The sequence below is a fragment of the Halichoerus grypus genome, chromosome 9 (assembly GCF_964656455.1).
Source record: "Halichoerus grypus chromosome 9, mHalGry1.hap1.1, whole genome shotgun sequence".
Lineage (NCBI taxonomy): Eukaryota > Metazoa > Chordata > Mammalia > Carnivora > Phocidae > Halichoerus > Halichoerus grypus.
In genome coordinates this window covers 14,560,452-14,576,741 of record NC_135720.1, presented here as the reverse complement: position 1 = coordinate 14,576,741, position 16,290 = coordinate 14,560,452, and the positions used below count along the sequence as shown (strand labels likewise).

Sequence of the window (16,290 nt, the reverse complement as noted above, 5' to 3'; positions counted from 1 at the left end):
TAATGTACATCATTGGCATATTCCTCTTTTCCATGTGAAAATTCATTTCACTGGAATATAAAGACTAAAACAACTCTAATACCTCTGCAAGAGATCTAACTGGGCATGGGAGTCCTGTATTATCCTCTGGCTCTTCTCTTCCAGGGAAGCCATTTTCTGTGCTAGGTCCTCTTTTCCAGTTGGCTTGAGGAGTGGGTCCAAGCTGGCTACCAGGCCTTGGAGCTCTTCCAGATTGCTGTGGAACTGATCTTCTGTACTAAAAAATTCCATGTGGCTTTTGAGATTTTCCTCTGCATTCTCCACGTCTAGGCCATTGCCTGCCAGTTGTAACATTTCATGAGCATCCTCAAGCCAGTCGTTAGCTGCTTGAGATACTTGATAGTACCTTTGACATTGACTATATATTTGAGTTAAGGCAGCCTGAAAAACAGTAATGGCAAACACAATCAACTCTCAATTGCAATGTATTTACTGGAAATAGTTTAATTTTTTTTCCACTTCTTTTCCAGTCCTCAGTCATGTGGGTATATGCATATAAGTGAATTGATAAGTCGGTGGAATTTTTTTAGGCACAATTCACCATTACTTTTTTCCTTCTCCTATTCGTGTTATGATTTTATTATGGCAGTTAAAATAAATAAACATGGACACAAGTAGAATAGAAATTTTTTGGTGGTATCTTGACTACTTCTGAAGATTTGTTCTCTCCCTTTTAAAAATAAATATATAATGCTTTGCAATATATGAGAGGCTGAATATTTACCAAAGTGAAATAATGTCTCAGTTGGTTGGAAGTATAATGCCAGTGGGAAGGCAAACTGGGAAAGCCACTATGGAAAGGAGTATGGAAGTTCTTAAAGAAATTAAAAATGGAACCACCATAGAATCTAGCAATCCCACTTTAAAATTAAAAATAGAACCAGCACAGAATCTAGCAATCCTACTTCTGGGTATTTACCCAAAAGATAAATGAAATCATCTTGAAAAGATATCTGTACTCCTATGTTATAGCAGCATTTTTCACTAAGCCAAGGTATGGAAACAACCTAAGTGTTCATCCACAGATGAATGGTTAAAGAAAATGTAGTATACAAAAATAAACTCAAAATGGATTAAATGTGATACCTAAAACATTAAAGTCCTAGAAAAAAAGATAGACAGTAATTTCTTTGACATTGGCCTTAGCTACATTTTTCTAGATGTCTCCTCAGGCAAAGGAAACAAAAACAAAAATGAACTACTGGAACTGCACCAAAATGAAAATCTTTTGCAGAACAAAGGAAACCATCAATGAAACAAAAAGGTAACCTACTGAATGGAAGATATTCACAAATGATATATCCAATTGGGGGTTAATATCTGAAATATATAAAAAGAACTTATATAACTCAATACCAAAACCCCCACAAATAATCCAATTAAAATGGGCAGAGGATCTGAATAGACATTTTTCCAAAGAACACCTACAGATGGCAAATACACACATGAAAAGATGCTCAACATCACTCTTCATCAGGGCAATAGAAATCAAAACCACAATGAGATATCATCTTACACCTGTCAGAATGAAGAGCATCAAAATGCAAGAAATAACAAGTGTTGGCGAGGATGCAGAGAAAAAGGAACCTTCATGCCCTGTTGGTGGGAATGTAAACTGGTGCAGCCACTGTGGAAAACAGTATGGAGGCTCCTCAACAAGTTAAATAATAGAAATACCATATGATCCAGTAATTCCATTACTGGCTAATTACCCAGAGAAAATGAAAACATATATTCAAAGGATATATGCACCCCTATGTTTATAGAAGCATTATTTCCAATAGCCAAGATATGGAAGCAACCCAAGTGTCCATCGAAAGATGAATGGATAAGGAAGCTGTGGTATATATACACAATGGAATACTACCCAGCCATAAGAACAAAGGCGATCTTGCCATTTGTGACAACATGGATGGAGCTAGAGGGTATTATGCTAGGTGACAGAAGTCAGACAAAGACAAACCATATGATTTCACTTATATGTAGAATATAAAAACAAAACAAGAAAATAAAAAGCAGAAATAGACCCATAAATACAGAGAACAAACTGATGGTGGCCAGAGGAGAGGTGGGTGAGGGGGATGGGCAAATGAGTGAAGGGAAGTGGGAGGCACAAACTTCGAGTTATGGAAGGAATAAGTCACAGGGATGAAAGGTACAGCTTAGGGACTATAGTCAGTGGTATTGTAATAGTGTTGTATGTTGACATATGGTAGCTACACTTACGGTGAGCGCAGCATGACATATGACTCGTCAAATCATTATGTCACATACCTGAAACTAATGTAATGTGTATCAACCATACTTCAATTAGAAAAAAAAAGAAAAGAAACTATGGTATATATGAATATTATTCAGCCTTAAAAAAGAAGGAAGTCCTGTCATTTGAGAAAACATGGTTGAACCTGGAGGATATGATGCTAAGCAAAATAAGCCAGACACAGAGAGACAAATACCACAAGGTCTCACTTATATATGGAATCTAAAGAAAAAAAAAGTTGAAATCATAGAAATTAAACAGACTAGTGGTTTGTAGGGGGGCTAGGGGGAGATTGGTAAAATGGTACAATTTTTTAGTTTTAAGTTGAATAAAGTCTGAGGATCTAATGTGTAACATGGTGACTATAATTGATAACACTGTATTGTATAATTGAAATTTGCGAAGACATTAGAAATTAAATTTTAGGTTCTCACCTAAACAAAAAATGTGAGGTGATGGATGTATTAATTCACTCAATGGGGGAAATCTTTTCACAGTGTTTACATATATCAAACCATTACATTGTATGCTTTAAATATCTTAGAATTTTATCTGTCAGTTAACCCTCAATAAAGATGGGTGTGGGAGGAAGGAAGTATAACAACACCAAACTTCCAAACTGGCATTCACCAGACTAAACAGCAATTTGTGGAAGTGAACTAGTAGTCCATAAGTCTTGAATAGAGACTAAAACAGAAAAGTTTAAGAATGGAAAGCTGACCCCATAAAGTGAAATCCATCCAAATCCAGAAGGAAAGGAAAGATTGTAACTGGCCAGCAGTGACTGGACAAGACAAGCCATTATTGTGCAATCAGACGCAGAAAAGTATGTGCAAGAATGGCACTTAATAAGGAAAGAATGTGGATGGCCAAGCAAAGAATCAGTGGTAGAGAGAGTAATGCCCCTGGAACCACAACCTTCAGTTACTGGGACCAAGACAATCAATAAGACAATCAATCACAAGATGGAAGAAGTAGGGACAACTTAACAGATTCAAGATTTTTGTTCAAAAATAAAAAAATCAGCAGAAGCAAGCTAACAGGACAGATGTTTCTCAGGAATGAAAATTCCAGGTAACTTCTGTCCTGATTCTTCATTCTAGGTTAAATACTTTATGGCTACAGGGAAATTAAAAAAAAAAAAATTTAACAGTGACCTTGAATCAACCTGAAAAGGTTGAAGTATACTAACTAGACTATAGTTTAAGAAGTCAGAACTTTAGCTGATGAAGTTTCTCAAGATTTTTCCCAAATATTAACATTATTGGTGTGAGGGAGGGGGCAGGTGGGAACCCCCTGGGAGCCTGTGGGGTTGAAAAAAACCCAAATATTAAGATTTAAAAAAGATTTATTATTTAGTGTTAACCTTATTCTATGTGGAAAAAAAAAAGTTAAGTGATAGCTAAGACTCATTGGGGGCTACTTCTGTCTCCATCAGGCCCTATACTGAGAATATAAATCTAAGAAGGAAATATTAGTATCCTTCCTCCACAGAGCAGAGGCTGAGATTTAAGGGATGTGAATCATTTTCCCAATATCAAATAACTAAGATTAAAACCCAGGTGTGCCTTACTCCAAAGCTTTAGCTGCCATGTTATCCTAAGGAAAACTCTCTTTTACTTAAATGGCTGGTTCAACCAGGATAGAACTGGGGACTGAGGACAGATGTGGAAAAAAAGAGCCAAAGGATAAGTAAGTAAACTTCTGGGCGCTATTATATCTCTTATTTTTGAACACACAGAACTTGCAAGCCTCAGAACAAGCTGCAGTTAGGTTGTCAAACTGGGAAGTTCTGTGCACACTCTCATTTCTTTGTTATCCCCAAGTCAAGTCGTGAACGAATCTTTTAGTCTTGCTTCTGCTGTGCTGTGGGGGAGCAAGAGAAGATGAGGAAAGGATGAAGAGAAGGGGCAACTGATGAGAGGTCCCACAGGAAGTGTGGCTCAGCATCAGGTCAGGACTGCATCTTGTCCACAATGCCTCCTTTGGAGGCTCTTCATCTAGCGCTAATCTAAGAAACGCCAGGCTTCAGATTGTTTAAAAAAGGCATCACTGATTATTCTCTGCTAGTTAATTTATTTTAGCATTAATGTACTCATGTGTGGTATTGATTATATTAGTGCTATCATGTATTATTTCTCCTAAAGGTGAGAGAGAACTGAGGTATCACGGTGTTATAACTAAGGACAAGTCGAAACGTGGAATACATGAGATTAATACCATGCATGTAAGCAATAAAGATACTAAAGATGATTCTATGTAGTATCAAAAAAGAAATATAGGGGTGCCTGGGTGGCTCAGTCAGTTAAGCGTTTGACTCTTGATTTCCACTCAGGTCATGATCTCAGGGTCATGAGGTTGAGCCCCAAGTCAGGCTCTGCGCTGGGCATGGAATCTTTTTGAGATTCTCTCCCTCCCTCCCCCCCCGCCCTTCCTCCTGTCTCTCTCTCTTTCAAACAAAAAGAAAAGAAAAGAAAAGAAAAGAAAAGAAAAGAAAAGAAATATTGAATGAAGCAATTCTAACCAAAAACAAAAACTAAGGAATTTCTCACAACTGTTTTACAAATAAGCAGAGCGGAAAAAAGAAAAGAGAAGCCCTAGCATACCAACCTGTCTGGTGCGTAAAGCTTCCTGAACATCTCCATCCAGCTCTGAGAGCTCAGCAAGACTGTGCTGTAAATCGGCAGAAATCAGCTCTTTGGCTTTCGTGAATTTCTCCTTCTCCTTGTTACTCAGGGCATTCATTATTCTCAGGCTGGACTGTACCTCTTCCTGATGAATTTGGATCTTTCTGATCTCCTCCTGGATGTCCTGTAGGCTCAGGTCCAGGCACACCAGCCCACTTAGCTCCGCCTTCACACTCCTCAGCCAGTCCAGGGAGCGGCTCAGCTCTGTCTGGAAGTCTATACTCTGCACCATGCGGCTCTCACACTCTGTCACTGTCGTGCCAATGGCAGAAGTCAACAGTTTTAACTCCTCTTGCCAGGACTGGATCTGTTGCTTGGCTTTCTCATAAGCCAAGGGATCAAGGTGTGGAACCAGATCTTCAAGATGCACTGTCACTTGTTTTAGTACAATTCCTGAATCCTGAAGACTTCCTGCCAGGGAGTGATACATTTTGAGCTTCTCCTCTGCAGGAAGGGTCTCCTCATTCACTTTGGACTGCTCTGTTTTCACAGCCTCTAGTTGTTTTTCTAGCTGGTGGCACATCTTTTCATGCTCTTGATAAGCACTGGTGGTATCTTCTAGTAAGCTAACCCTTTGTTCTGTTTGTCGCTTCAGCCTGTGGTACAAGGTGACAAGTTGCAGCATCTTGTCTGGCTGCCAAGGCTGACCTGTGCTTCTAAAACTTTCTTTCTTCTGGTTCAGTTCATCCACTGCTTCCCCGAGGCCTGCCACCTCTCCCAAAAGGGCTCTGTAACCTTCCTGAAGAGATAGAGCCTCTTCAACTCTCAGGTCAGCGGGAACTTTGCTCATCTTTAAGAACTGGTCTTCAAGTTCACTCAGAGACTGGACGGTCAATTCGATCAAGGAAGCATACTCTTTCCGAGTAAGAATTGCTTCTTGGACTTTATAGAACTTGTCTTTAGCCAACGCAACAATTACATTAAATTGCAGGGGCAGAGCATTTAGCTTCTCATTGAGGTAGGAATGATCGACTTCATTCAGCGATGGCAATATGGCCTGCCCAGTTCTCTGTAGTGTAAGCAGGAGATTCTCATATTCTGGAGATTGTTCAAGAATGTGTTGGTATTTGGCCAGTTGTGTATGAAGCTCAGGACTCTCATTCATTAGGTTGATTTCAGGAAACGTAATAATATCTGCTTGTTTTAGCCAATGACAAGCCTTATCAAAATCTTCCTTAAAATGTTTCCTAGAAACCAAATTTTTCTCTAGTTCTTGTAGCCGATGGCTACACTTTTGTAAAACGGTGTCATAGATGCTCTGCAATTCCTGAAGCTTACCTAGTACTTCACTCTTTTCCTGCTCTGTAGCTCCTTTCATTAATTCACGACCCTGAGCCCAAAGTCCAGTGACTTCATTCTGGTAAGTCTTGAGGCTGGCTTGCGCACTCTTACATGTCTTAACTTGTTTGCTCACATCATCGGGTAACAGGCAAATGTGCTCACGGAACATTATCTTTCGCTCATGTTGCTGAATTTGGCTGGTTGCCTGGAATACTGCCATGAGGAACTGGGCTTTCTCGGACAAGGCCTTGTTTAAGTACTTTCGTCTCTGGCCCACTAAGTCGCTGAGACAATTCACATGTGTCTGTGCATCAGAGAGTGCCTTCTGGATTATCTGCCGCTCATTTAGGCCAAGATCGGCCATCACCCTGTCAGCATCCTTTATGAGTGATTTCAGGAGCATCTGTTTGGCCTCCAGTTCACTGCAAATGGCAAGGTGATCCATAAGGAGGTTCTGAGCCATATCTGGTGGGGGGCTCTGCTTCAGGGCCTCAGCAATGTTGGGCTGTTGTTCTTCTGCCCACTCCATCAGCTCCTGAAACCTGGACCGCACCACATTTAACTCCTCCAGGTTGGTGACTGACACTTGGATTTTCCTTTTAACAAGGTCCTCGAGCTGAAACCAACGTTGCTCAAGGTGACTTGTCTGTTCTTTGACTAATTCTTTGTCATCTAAATTCAGATGTTCTATCATTTTTTGCTTTTGATCTTTCAGATCCTCAATAGCCTGCTTTCTCTCCTGCAGAGCTAGGGCTAACTTTTTCAAAGCTTCTAGATGGACGGCTGTGCTCTCTGCATCAGATCTGTAAATATATCGAAAGATATACAAATAAATTAGCTTTGATTAATATCTATGTATGTTCATACCATGTTAAATTACACTTCAACATTTTTTTAAAGTGGATGGTCTTAGCTTAAGGTAGCTCAATTCATGGTTTACTAAAGAGGTTCTGTGATTATTATGGACCCATATATTTCTGTATCAGAAGTTGAACCAAAACAAGTTGCCTTGATACTTCTCTGTGCTTCTTCTTCTGGCTAATGCTGCCCTCCCATCACATCTGACATGAACTTTTAGCTTCCTCCTCTGGCTCTTATCAATTGAGCAGGATCTGCATATTAACAACATTCTTGGATGATTTGTGTAAACACTAAATATTGACAAGCACTGATCTACTGCATTCTTAAAGAAATTCAAAAATCATTCACAAGCTATGTGCTCTCCTACGAGAAGTTCCAATAAACAATATAGCACTAGTTTAATCTGTAAGATACAACCAATGACTTTAACAGCCACTCATCTGTGTACTGAGATATTTTTTGCTTATCAATAGAAATCTTTAAAAATAAGTGTGAAATGCAAAGAATTCTCAACCCTTTGACGATAAAACACACATGAGAAAAAGGAATCTTGTAAGTCTCTTTCAATTATAAAATGATCAGTTCTGAAGTAGGAGGAATAGGGTTGGGAGGCAGTATGATGAGATCTGTTTAAGCCTTATTAGGTCTAAGGTGTCTGTGGGTCAACCAGATGGAGATGCCTATTATAAACTCAAAATACGGGTTTTTGCTGATATTTACTGGATTCATCCCAAAGACTAGTAGATTGTTGAGCATCAAAGAAAAGTAAACAAATCAGAAAATAGTGCATCTCCTTTCAAAAACACCACTATAATTTAACTACATCTAGAATAATGTTTTCAGTTTTAATTTTTACAAATTAATAAATCTAGGCAGAAGAAGTATAGATTTTAACAATTATAGTGATCAGAAGTATAGAAAAAGATTTCCATATGATGACCTGGTATATGTGGCAGAAAAGGAAATCCTTGTCAAACAACAAGCTAAGAGGGCTTCAATTGCTACAAAATCACAAACGACACACATTAATTGAATTCAGATTGTTCACTAATTTCTAGAATTCCACAAGTATAAGACAATTTGACTGAATTATACAGAATGTACTACTTTACAGAATTGCCAAGAAACCTACAGAATACATAGATTCAAGAAGGATTCATTTCATGAATTGATAGATGATAGTCCCATAACTGATAATTAAACAAAACTAGAAATTCTCTTGGGATATTCTTTGAAGTTACAGTGTAACAGTCTTTGGAATATCCCTTAAGGTCATAGGGGAAAATGTTTTCAAACATTTTCCTTCTACTCACTGGTTAAATTAATACTGAGCAAGAAAAATCATGACTCTGTAGCCATATGACAACATTAGATTCTTAATAATATTTTATCAGTATTTATAATGATAGATAATAGATATTTAAAATCTAAGACATTTTTGATTTTTCTAAAAGTTAGGAAATTTCTGGCTCAGCATTTTGGTGAGCCACTGGAGAATTGCTGTTACCTGGCTAAGTTATCCCATTCTGTAGTAAATTTTTCTAAGAACACTTCAACAACATTCATACAGTCATGGTAATCTCTTGTTCTCTGAAGATCTTCTTCCCTTTGCAAGCACAAATTGTTAGACTGAAGACACAGATCTAACCACTGGTCATTTAAGTGACTTATTTCCTTGTGTTCAGGAGACTCCTGCTTCTTGGTTAACTTATTCACTCTTTCTGTAATAGCAGCCACTGATGCCTGTTTGCACTGTAGCTTCTTAACAAAATCCTGAAGGACAACAACAACAACAACAAAATGAATGATGTGTAATAACCACCCCATCCAATAAATACAGAGGGAGACATAGATATAATACTGTATCTGAAGAATGTATAATGAGTGGGTCATGAGGGACAAAGAGAAAGTCTAAAAATCATACCTATTTATGAATACAAATTTTCAAGTATATAAGAATCAAAGGATAACTGGTATTTTCCTTTACTATGTTACTTTGAAAAGTATAAAGAAAACTGATAAATGTGAAACAATACTATAGTCATTAAGAAAAAAAGGTAATATTTTTATCTTAAAGTGCAGTCCTGGTTTTCTAAAAATTTTTAAAGTTCATTGCTTTTGACAAAAAAAATCTAATTTAGCTCTATTCTTCTTTCTGTGTATGCAAACAATATTCCAGTAGAAAATATAAATGCTCACAATCATGACAAAAATAAATCTTAAATTTTGTTAAAAATCTGGTACAACTTCCAATCAAGTTAATATACTTTAAGTAATTTTCTATTACATTTAAGCTGTATATAAATATATAATATAAATTCTATTTTTATTACATTTAAAATTAATTATATATATATATATTATTTTTTAAAGATTTTATTTATTTACTTGACACAGAGAGAGAGACAGCAAGAGCAGGAACACAAGCAGGGGGAGTGGGAGAGGGAGAAGCAGGCTCCCCGCTGAGCAGGGAGCCCGATGTGGGGCTCGATCCCAGGACTCCAGGATCATGACCTGAGCCGAAGGCAGACGCCCAATGACTGAGCCACCCAGGCGCCCCATAAAATTAATTATATATTAATACATACTTTATAGGTTAGATAGATTTAATTAACCGATACATTTACAGTCCTACAGCTTTAGCAATATTGTGATGAAAAGCTAGTAAATAATAAGGCTTCATGTTTGTTTAGTGGCAGCGTCTTCTGGCTCTATTGACTAAACCACAACTGCTTTGTTCAGAAACAAGCTACAGAGGGAATGTCCTTCGATCCAAATAGCTAATTAGAGCTCCAAGAAAATATCAGAATGTTTACTTTCTCATCTGTCCTTTCCTGGCACCAAATGAAGGTTGTTCTGAGTCTATCTCATTCCTTAAGTAGCTATACTAATGTTGAAGGATTGGCTGCCACATACCGGTCGGAGTCTCCTTTATCTCCCCTGGAGACCCATTAATTCCTACCTTCACTTGGGAAACCATGTTCTGTGCAATGTTGAGCTCCAGTTCTGAGTGTCTTCTCTTCATATTCTGTAGTTGCTGATCAGCATCCTGGAGGTAAATCCAAAGCTCAGCCTTCATGTGCTTGATCTCTCCCCAGCCCTGAGTTAAGTTCTGTGCCTGGGCAAGCCTTTGTTCAATCTTAAGAGAACACAGAGGCAAAACTTAGCAGCAATAGACAGAAACATTGAGGTTTAGTGAATCAGACATGTAATCCTTTAGGCTGTCCATGTACACAGGCCAACATACATGTATAGGTGTGCATGTATATGCAAACATCACACACACACACACACACACACACACACTCTGTAATAAAGCCAAAATGAATTCTTTGTTTGCTTGAAGAAGAGCAGATTTTCTTTTTCTTTTTATATTTATATTTTCTAAAGACTTTAAGTGTCTAAGACTTATGCCATGTGATTTCAATTAGTTGTGAAGCTCTAGAAGTTTTAATAATTTTTTTAGGCCAGAGCTGCCTTAGTGGTTTTTTATATCGGGCATTTTAGGAGACACATCTGCTTGACTGTCTCATGAATTTGGTCTTGGGGTTAACTAGAAAAGACTTATATTGTTCACTATTGTGCATTTGTTGGTAATTACAAAACACCAAGTAATGAATGCTTTGGATATATTTTTAGATCAGCTTCACCGGTTTTCAAAATCAGGTAATTTATTTCAATAAATAACTTCTTTAAAAATACATATGAATTACATCATCTTTCACAGGGATTTAAAGAGAGATTTGCTTTGATAATATAAAAGTAAGAAAAAAACTACATTATTTTAATGTCTACATTATTATTTAACTATTTAACTTCTTCAATACTTTTTTCCTTTATACCCTTTTACTATTCTGTAAATGTTCAATCAATTAAATATCAAAACCAAGTCTTCTTTTTTTTTTTTTTTTAAACCTAAACGTATTGCCTTGACAAAATTTAAGGCAGCGCTGGAGAACACTTGGCTTCTCTGTTGCCATCGGCTGTGGGTGAGTAATGCGAACTCCTCACAACATTTTCCCATGGAGCCCAGACACAGCTTCAGAATCCTTCTCAACACCACACTCAGTCACTGCCCATGGATTAGGAGGGTCTTGACGGATGGCATGCTTTCTGCCATCCCTAATATAAAGGAAGAATCAGGAACCATTTTTATATTAAGTATTACCTAAAGAAAAAGTTGGAAAAAAAAAGAACAAAAATGTGAGTGGAAAAATCAGAAAAGAGGGGGAGAGAATGGTAATTAAGGAGGAAAGAGGAGAGGAAAGAGACACTAATGATTGGCAGTCCCATGGAATGAAATGTTCCAGTTCTGTGGCATTAGTACCAGTGTGCTTACTTTCCGTGACTTAGTTGAAACTCAAATATCTATTTATTATAATAGCTGTAGGAGCATCACGGAAAGAATAATCCAAGGAGATATTTTCTTTCGCATCTAACATCAGGCAAGAGGATAAACAGACAAATCCAATGTGATTTTTTAACTTTTTACCATTTGCTCTGTTTGTTGAATGTCTTTTGCTGTGGTTTTCACTGAAGAGTTTGACAAGTCACACATGGAGCAGAGGAGATCTAAGTAAGTCCTTGCCTGTTCCTGCAAAGCTCTGAAGTGTTTGAACTGAAAAAAAAAACCAAACTTGTCAGAGTGAAAGAGAAACATGCTATATTTAGACAGCAAATATTTGTACCATTTGTAGTATTTTGTTGACATTTCAAAAATAACCTTGCTATGCTCAATATTTTCACCCTTGTTACAAATGACACATAGTGGTGACTTGCAGGAAGGCATTCCTGGCAGGGATCCATTTGTCCAGCAGCTGCTTCTCAATGTAATTAGTCTGTATGGTCTAGGAAGGGGAACACCCAAGAAACTTCTACAATCTTTCCAGATTCTCTGCTCTCATTCTAGCTTGTTTTCCATTTCAGAGAAAGGATCAGTAGCCTACCCTGGCCTGCTTCTTCACATGTTTTTGCATATTCTGGAGACAGAAAGGAAAAGGTCGTTGTGCATTTGTAGACTTCAATAGAGTTTGGTAAAAATACAGATGGCTGGGTTTTTTTTCTCTGCAGAAAGTTCATATAGTGCTCTTCCCTTTTCATAACCCCAAGAAAGGCTGATACAGGTGGATCTACATACACAGAAACACAGAGAGGTGTGTTTCTATGAAGATACTCAGAGTGTATGCAAGCTCTATGTTAGATACTGGGTAGAAAGAAGTACCCCAAACAAAACCCTTGTTTCCATGGAGCTTGCATTCTTATGAGAGAGACAGATAATATATAAACAAATAAACAAACATGCAATGCAATGTTTGGTAGTGATAAACACCACGTAGCAGAATAAAGGAAAGTGAGTATGATGAAAGGCACTGTTACTTTGGGAAGAATGTACCTCCAAGACCTCTCTGAGGAACAGAATTGAATTCAGGGAAGGAGCAAATCATGCCATGGGGTGATGAAGGGGACAGCAGGTGCAAAGCCCTGAGGCTGGAGCAGAGTGACCCAGTAGGAACAAAGATCAAAGAGGTGGGGGGGGCAAACCATGGAAGACCTTATAGGGTAGTTGACCATACATCCAAATTTGTTGGGTTTATGCCTCTATGCCTTTTTAACCTTAGAACTATTGACATTTGAAGCCAAGTAAATCTTTGCTGGAGGGGCTGTCTTGATCATTGCTGGGTGCTTAGCAGTTTCCCTGGCTGATACCAACAGCATCCCCACCACTCCCAGGGGTGACAAACAAAACTGTCTTCAGACATTGCCAAATGTCCCATGGGGAACACAAACTACCCCTCTTTTCTGTTTACAAATCATGTACATTGTGGTATAACATTTGAATTTCTTCATAGCTTTCAGAAGTAAGTATACTTAGAATCATCACTTTACATATGGAACCACCGAGACTCAGAGAAATTAAGTGACATACCCATGGTCACCCTGCTGAGTAGTTACTAGAGTTGATGTCTTGGTCACAGCGCCCATGCTCTTTCTATTCTACCAGGCTGACCATCAGTATCAGGTTCATCTTCCTAGCTAGAACATGAACTTGACTAGAGTCAAGCTCCAACCTTATGTATACTTTTATGCACTCAGGAGCCAGCACACAATTTGGCACATAAGTACTTAATATAATTGCACTGAATGAATGAATCACAATATAACATAAACTTTCGGGAGTCTACTACCTGCTTCATGGCTTCTGCCCTGCTAAGAGGTGGATGCTGGCTTGGCTTTAGATCCGGCTGGACTGCAGAGAGCCAGGCCTGGCACTGCTGCAGAGTGTCCTGTCGGCTAACGTGCTTCTGAAGTTCATGTTCCAAACTCTGGTACACCTGAGATAAAACAATCATGCTGTGGTTATGAGAATGTTCAAAAAATCTCTGCCGATCTCCTAAAGATCACTGGATGCCAATGAAACACACGGACAAGTCCATGAATGTTCCCGGCAGGACTCCCCAGTACCATATACATATCCAAGGAGTTTGCATAAGTTCCAAAATGTTGCAAAGCTCAGTGGCCATCTTCAATTTATAATTTCTCAACCTACACGTTGTAATATAATACCCTGACTGGGGGAAGAGAATGTAGGCGGGGTTAATGTAACCGTAGAAATGTGTTAGAATACAAGACATCTTTGAAGTAAATTGTCAAACATAAATCAGAGGTTTTGCAGTCCCCACCCTCCCCCATGGTATAATAACTGCACTTTTTGTTGAAGCTAGAAACTAAACATAAAGATAAAATACCGTATCATGAAAAGGTAACTGATATTTCTCTAACTGAAATGCTTCTGCTTTAAGAATATGGTCAAATTGGAACTAAACTACCACATAAGGAAAGGGATAGTTGGATGCCCTCATTTCATTTTAGAAGCTGTGTTCCAGGACAACAATGATCTAGAATAATCCAAACATTTTCTAGTATGTCTATTCAATTAATTAATCCTCAACCAGCCAACCAATTTCCATTTTATCCATAGACATATTGAGAAACTATATGTGTCTCCTTGAAATCAAGGTGAAATATATCTATAATGTTTTTCTGAGCAAACTATTCTATTTAAAAAAAGAAGAAAGAAAAAAGAAGGAACTTAAGTTAGCCTGGCTTTTTATTAAGACAAGTGAAACAATAATTGAATTCTGCTTTTCTCTCTCATCTATTAAACTCATCATCTTCATCTGATATGGCACTGTCTCTTATTTATTCTTATTGTAGCAGAACTAAAAAGAAAAAAGGTGTTTTGTTCTCTTTATTATTTTTACACACTCCTATTATGAGGTTCTGATTATGTTCTTAGAGTTTCATTTGCTTTTTAAAATTTTATTTTTAAGCTATGTGTTTGTCTTTTGAATATTTACCAATTTTTTTTTTTCAATTTGTGAAATCCTTAATGTGTACTTGCTATAGTCAGTGTTCAGAATAATCTCTGCTGGAGAAGGGCACAAAGCCGCTCACCAGAAATCTCCATGCTGTTTTATTTCGCTTCACTCCCTTTTCCCATCCATGTCCTCATCTGCAATTATCTGTTAGATTTACTTTGTCCCTCTTTCTTCTTAACTTTTTTCCTTTTTTTCAAAATGTAAATTCAATTAATTAACATACAGTATATTATTGGTTTCAGAGGTAGACGTCAGTGATTCATCAGTCTTATGCAACACCCAGTGCTCATTACATGTGCCCTCCTTAATGCCCATCACCCAGTTACCCCATCCCCCACACCCCCTCCCCTGTTCTTTTTTCTTAACTTTTTGAATGTGAATTTTTCAAGTCTGGGAAGTCAACTAATGTCACCCAGCATTTTTTTTTTCCAATCATGATGAAGACAGAGCATTCTTCCTACGTCACATGTATATCTCCAGTTCTTACTGGCTAGCCCAGACAAAAATACATGGACTTTTTGCAAAGCCACTTAAGAATTCTAAAATAATAAAAAAACAATTCACTTATTTTACCTAATTTTTGTTAGAAGAGTGATTCTTATTCATCTTAGACTTATTTCTGTAACATTAAGAATTCCATTTTAATGGAAGTACACCCATTAAATTATAACTAAAATTTGGTACTAACTCCATCCAATTTCTATATGAACTCATAAAAATACTGAATTGGGGTAGAACCTAGGCAGCATAGAGTTAGACAGAAAATAATTATTGTGAAAATTACAGAATAAGCTTACTTTGGTGTTGGAAGAATAAACGGCAAATTAGAAGTACTGATAGTGTGCAAATAAAAGCAAAACAAAATTTTTAAAAATTTTCATAATCAATCTATGAAATAAAGGGATTGGGTAAAACTGAGTATCTGAAACTCACCACTTCATCATATCAATCAAATGTATGATAGTTCTGTGTCCACACAGAGACTATGAAACTTATCCTCTTATTTCCTGTCTGGACATGCAACAAAACTAACCTAGAAACTGAAGATCAAAGCTATTTTTAAAAACCTCTAGATTGTACAGACTTTCTCCTTAATTCATCATCATTCTAGAATGTTCCAGGCGTACTCACCCTCTGAGCTGTACTGCAGATAGCCGAGTAACTATCTTTTGTGCCCTGCAGATGAGCGTGCACATTTTGTTTTAGTTTTGCTTGAAGGTGGTCTGCACACTGGCTGATCAAATTGTCGCCTTTAATTTTAAGGTTGTTCAAGCGGTCTTCAAAACCAGCAATTTCTTCCATCATTGCCTGCAAAAATGAAAGAAATACAGAGTTCTCATAATTCCATTTTCAGTTTTTAAATGACCAATTTATCAAAGTTTAAAATCAATAATTTCACTATTTAATGATGTTTTTGAATGAGTTTTGCAATTTGTCTTAGTTACCATATTAACAAACAAACAAAAAAATGTATGTTTTCAGGGATACTCTAATGGGAAGGGTTAATGAGTTTAATGGAATAAGATATATAGGATGATGCAGTAACCACTAAGACTAGAGTGAATTCATGGCTGATCTCAGTTATAGTTACAGAGATATATATTCCATGGCATTATTATCAGCAAAAAGGATGTTCATACATTTTTGAGCTCTATAAATTATAATTCTGATATAATTTATACCTAAAATAATCTAATTACTATTTAATCTAATTTAATAATATCTATCTAATAATACAATATCTGGTTGATATAATAATTTAATATCTAATTAGTAATTTGTT

The 16,290-nt window shown here is 37.3% G+C and overlaps 1 protein-coding gene across 1 annotated transcript in view; it reads right to left on the bottom strand.

Moving 5' to 3' along the window:
• SYNE1 (spectrin repeat containing nuclear envelope protein 1) overlaps positions 1 to 16,290 on the bottom strand; it is a 436,526-nt gene that overhangs the window by 175,257 nt on the left and 244,979 nt on the right. The window contains exons 73-79 of the mRNA XM_078054564.1: positions 15,639 to 15,815; positions 13,314 to 13,460; positions 11,621 to 11,746; positions 10,091 to 10,267; positions 8,636 to 8,901; positions 4,910 to 7,070; positions 83 to 420 (exon numbers count right to left, since the gene is read on the bottom strand). Of these exons, the coding sequence (XP_077910690.1) occupies positions 83 to 420; positions 4,910 to 7,070; positions 8,636 to 8,901; positions 10,091 to 10,267; positions 11,621 to 11,746; positions 13,314 to 13,460; positions 15,639 to 15,815 (3,392 nt within the window). The remainder of the gene's footprint in view (positions 1 to 82; positions 421 to 4,909; positions 7,071 to 8,635; positions 8,902 to 10,090; positions 10,268 to 11,620; positions 11,747 to 13,313; positions 13,461 to 15,638; positions 15,816 to 16,290) is intronic.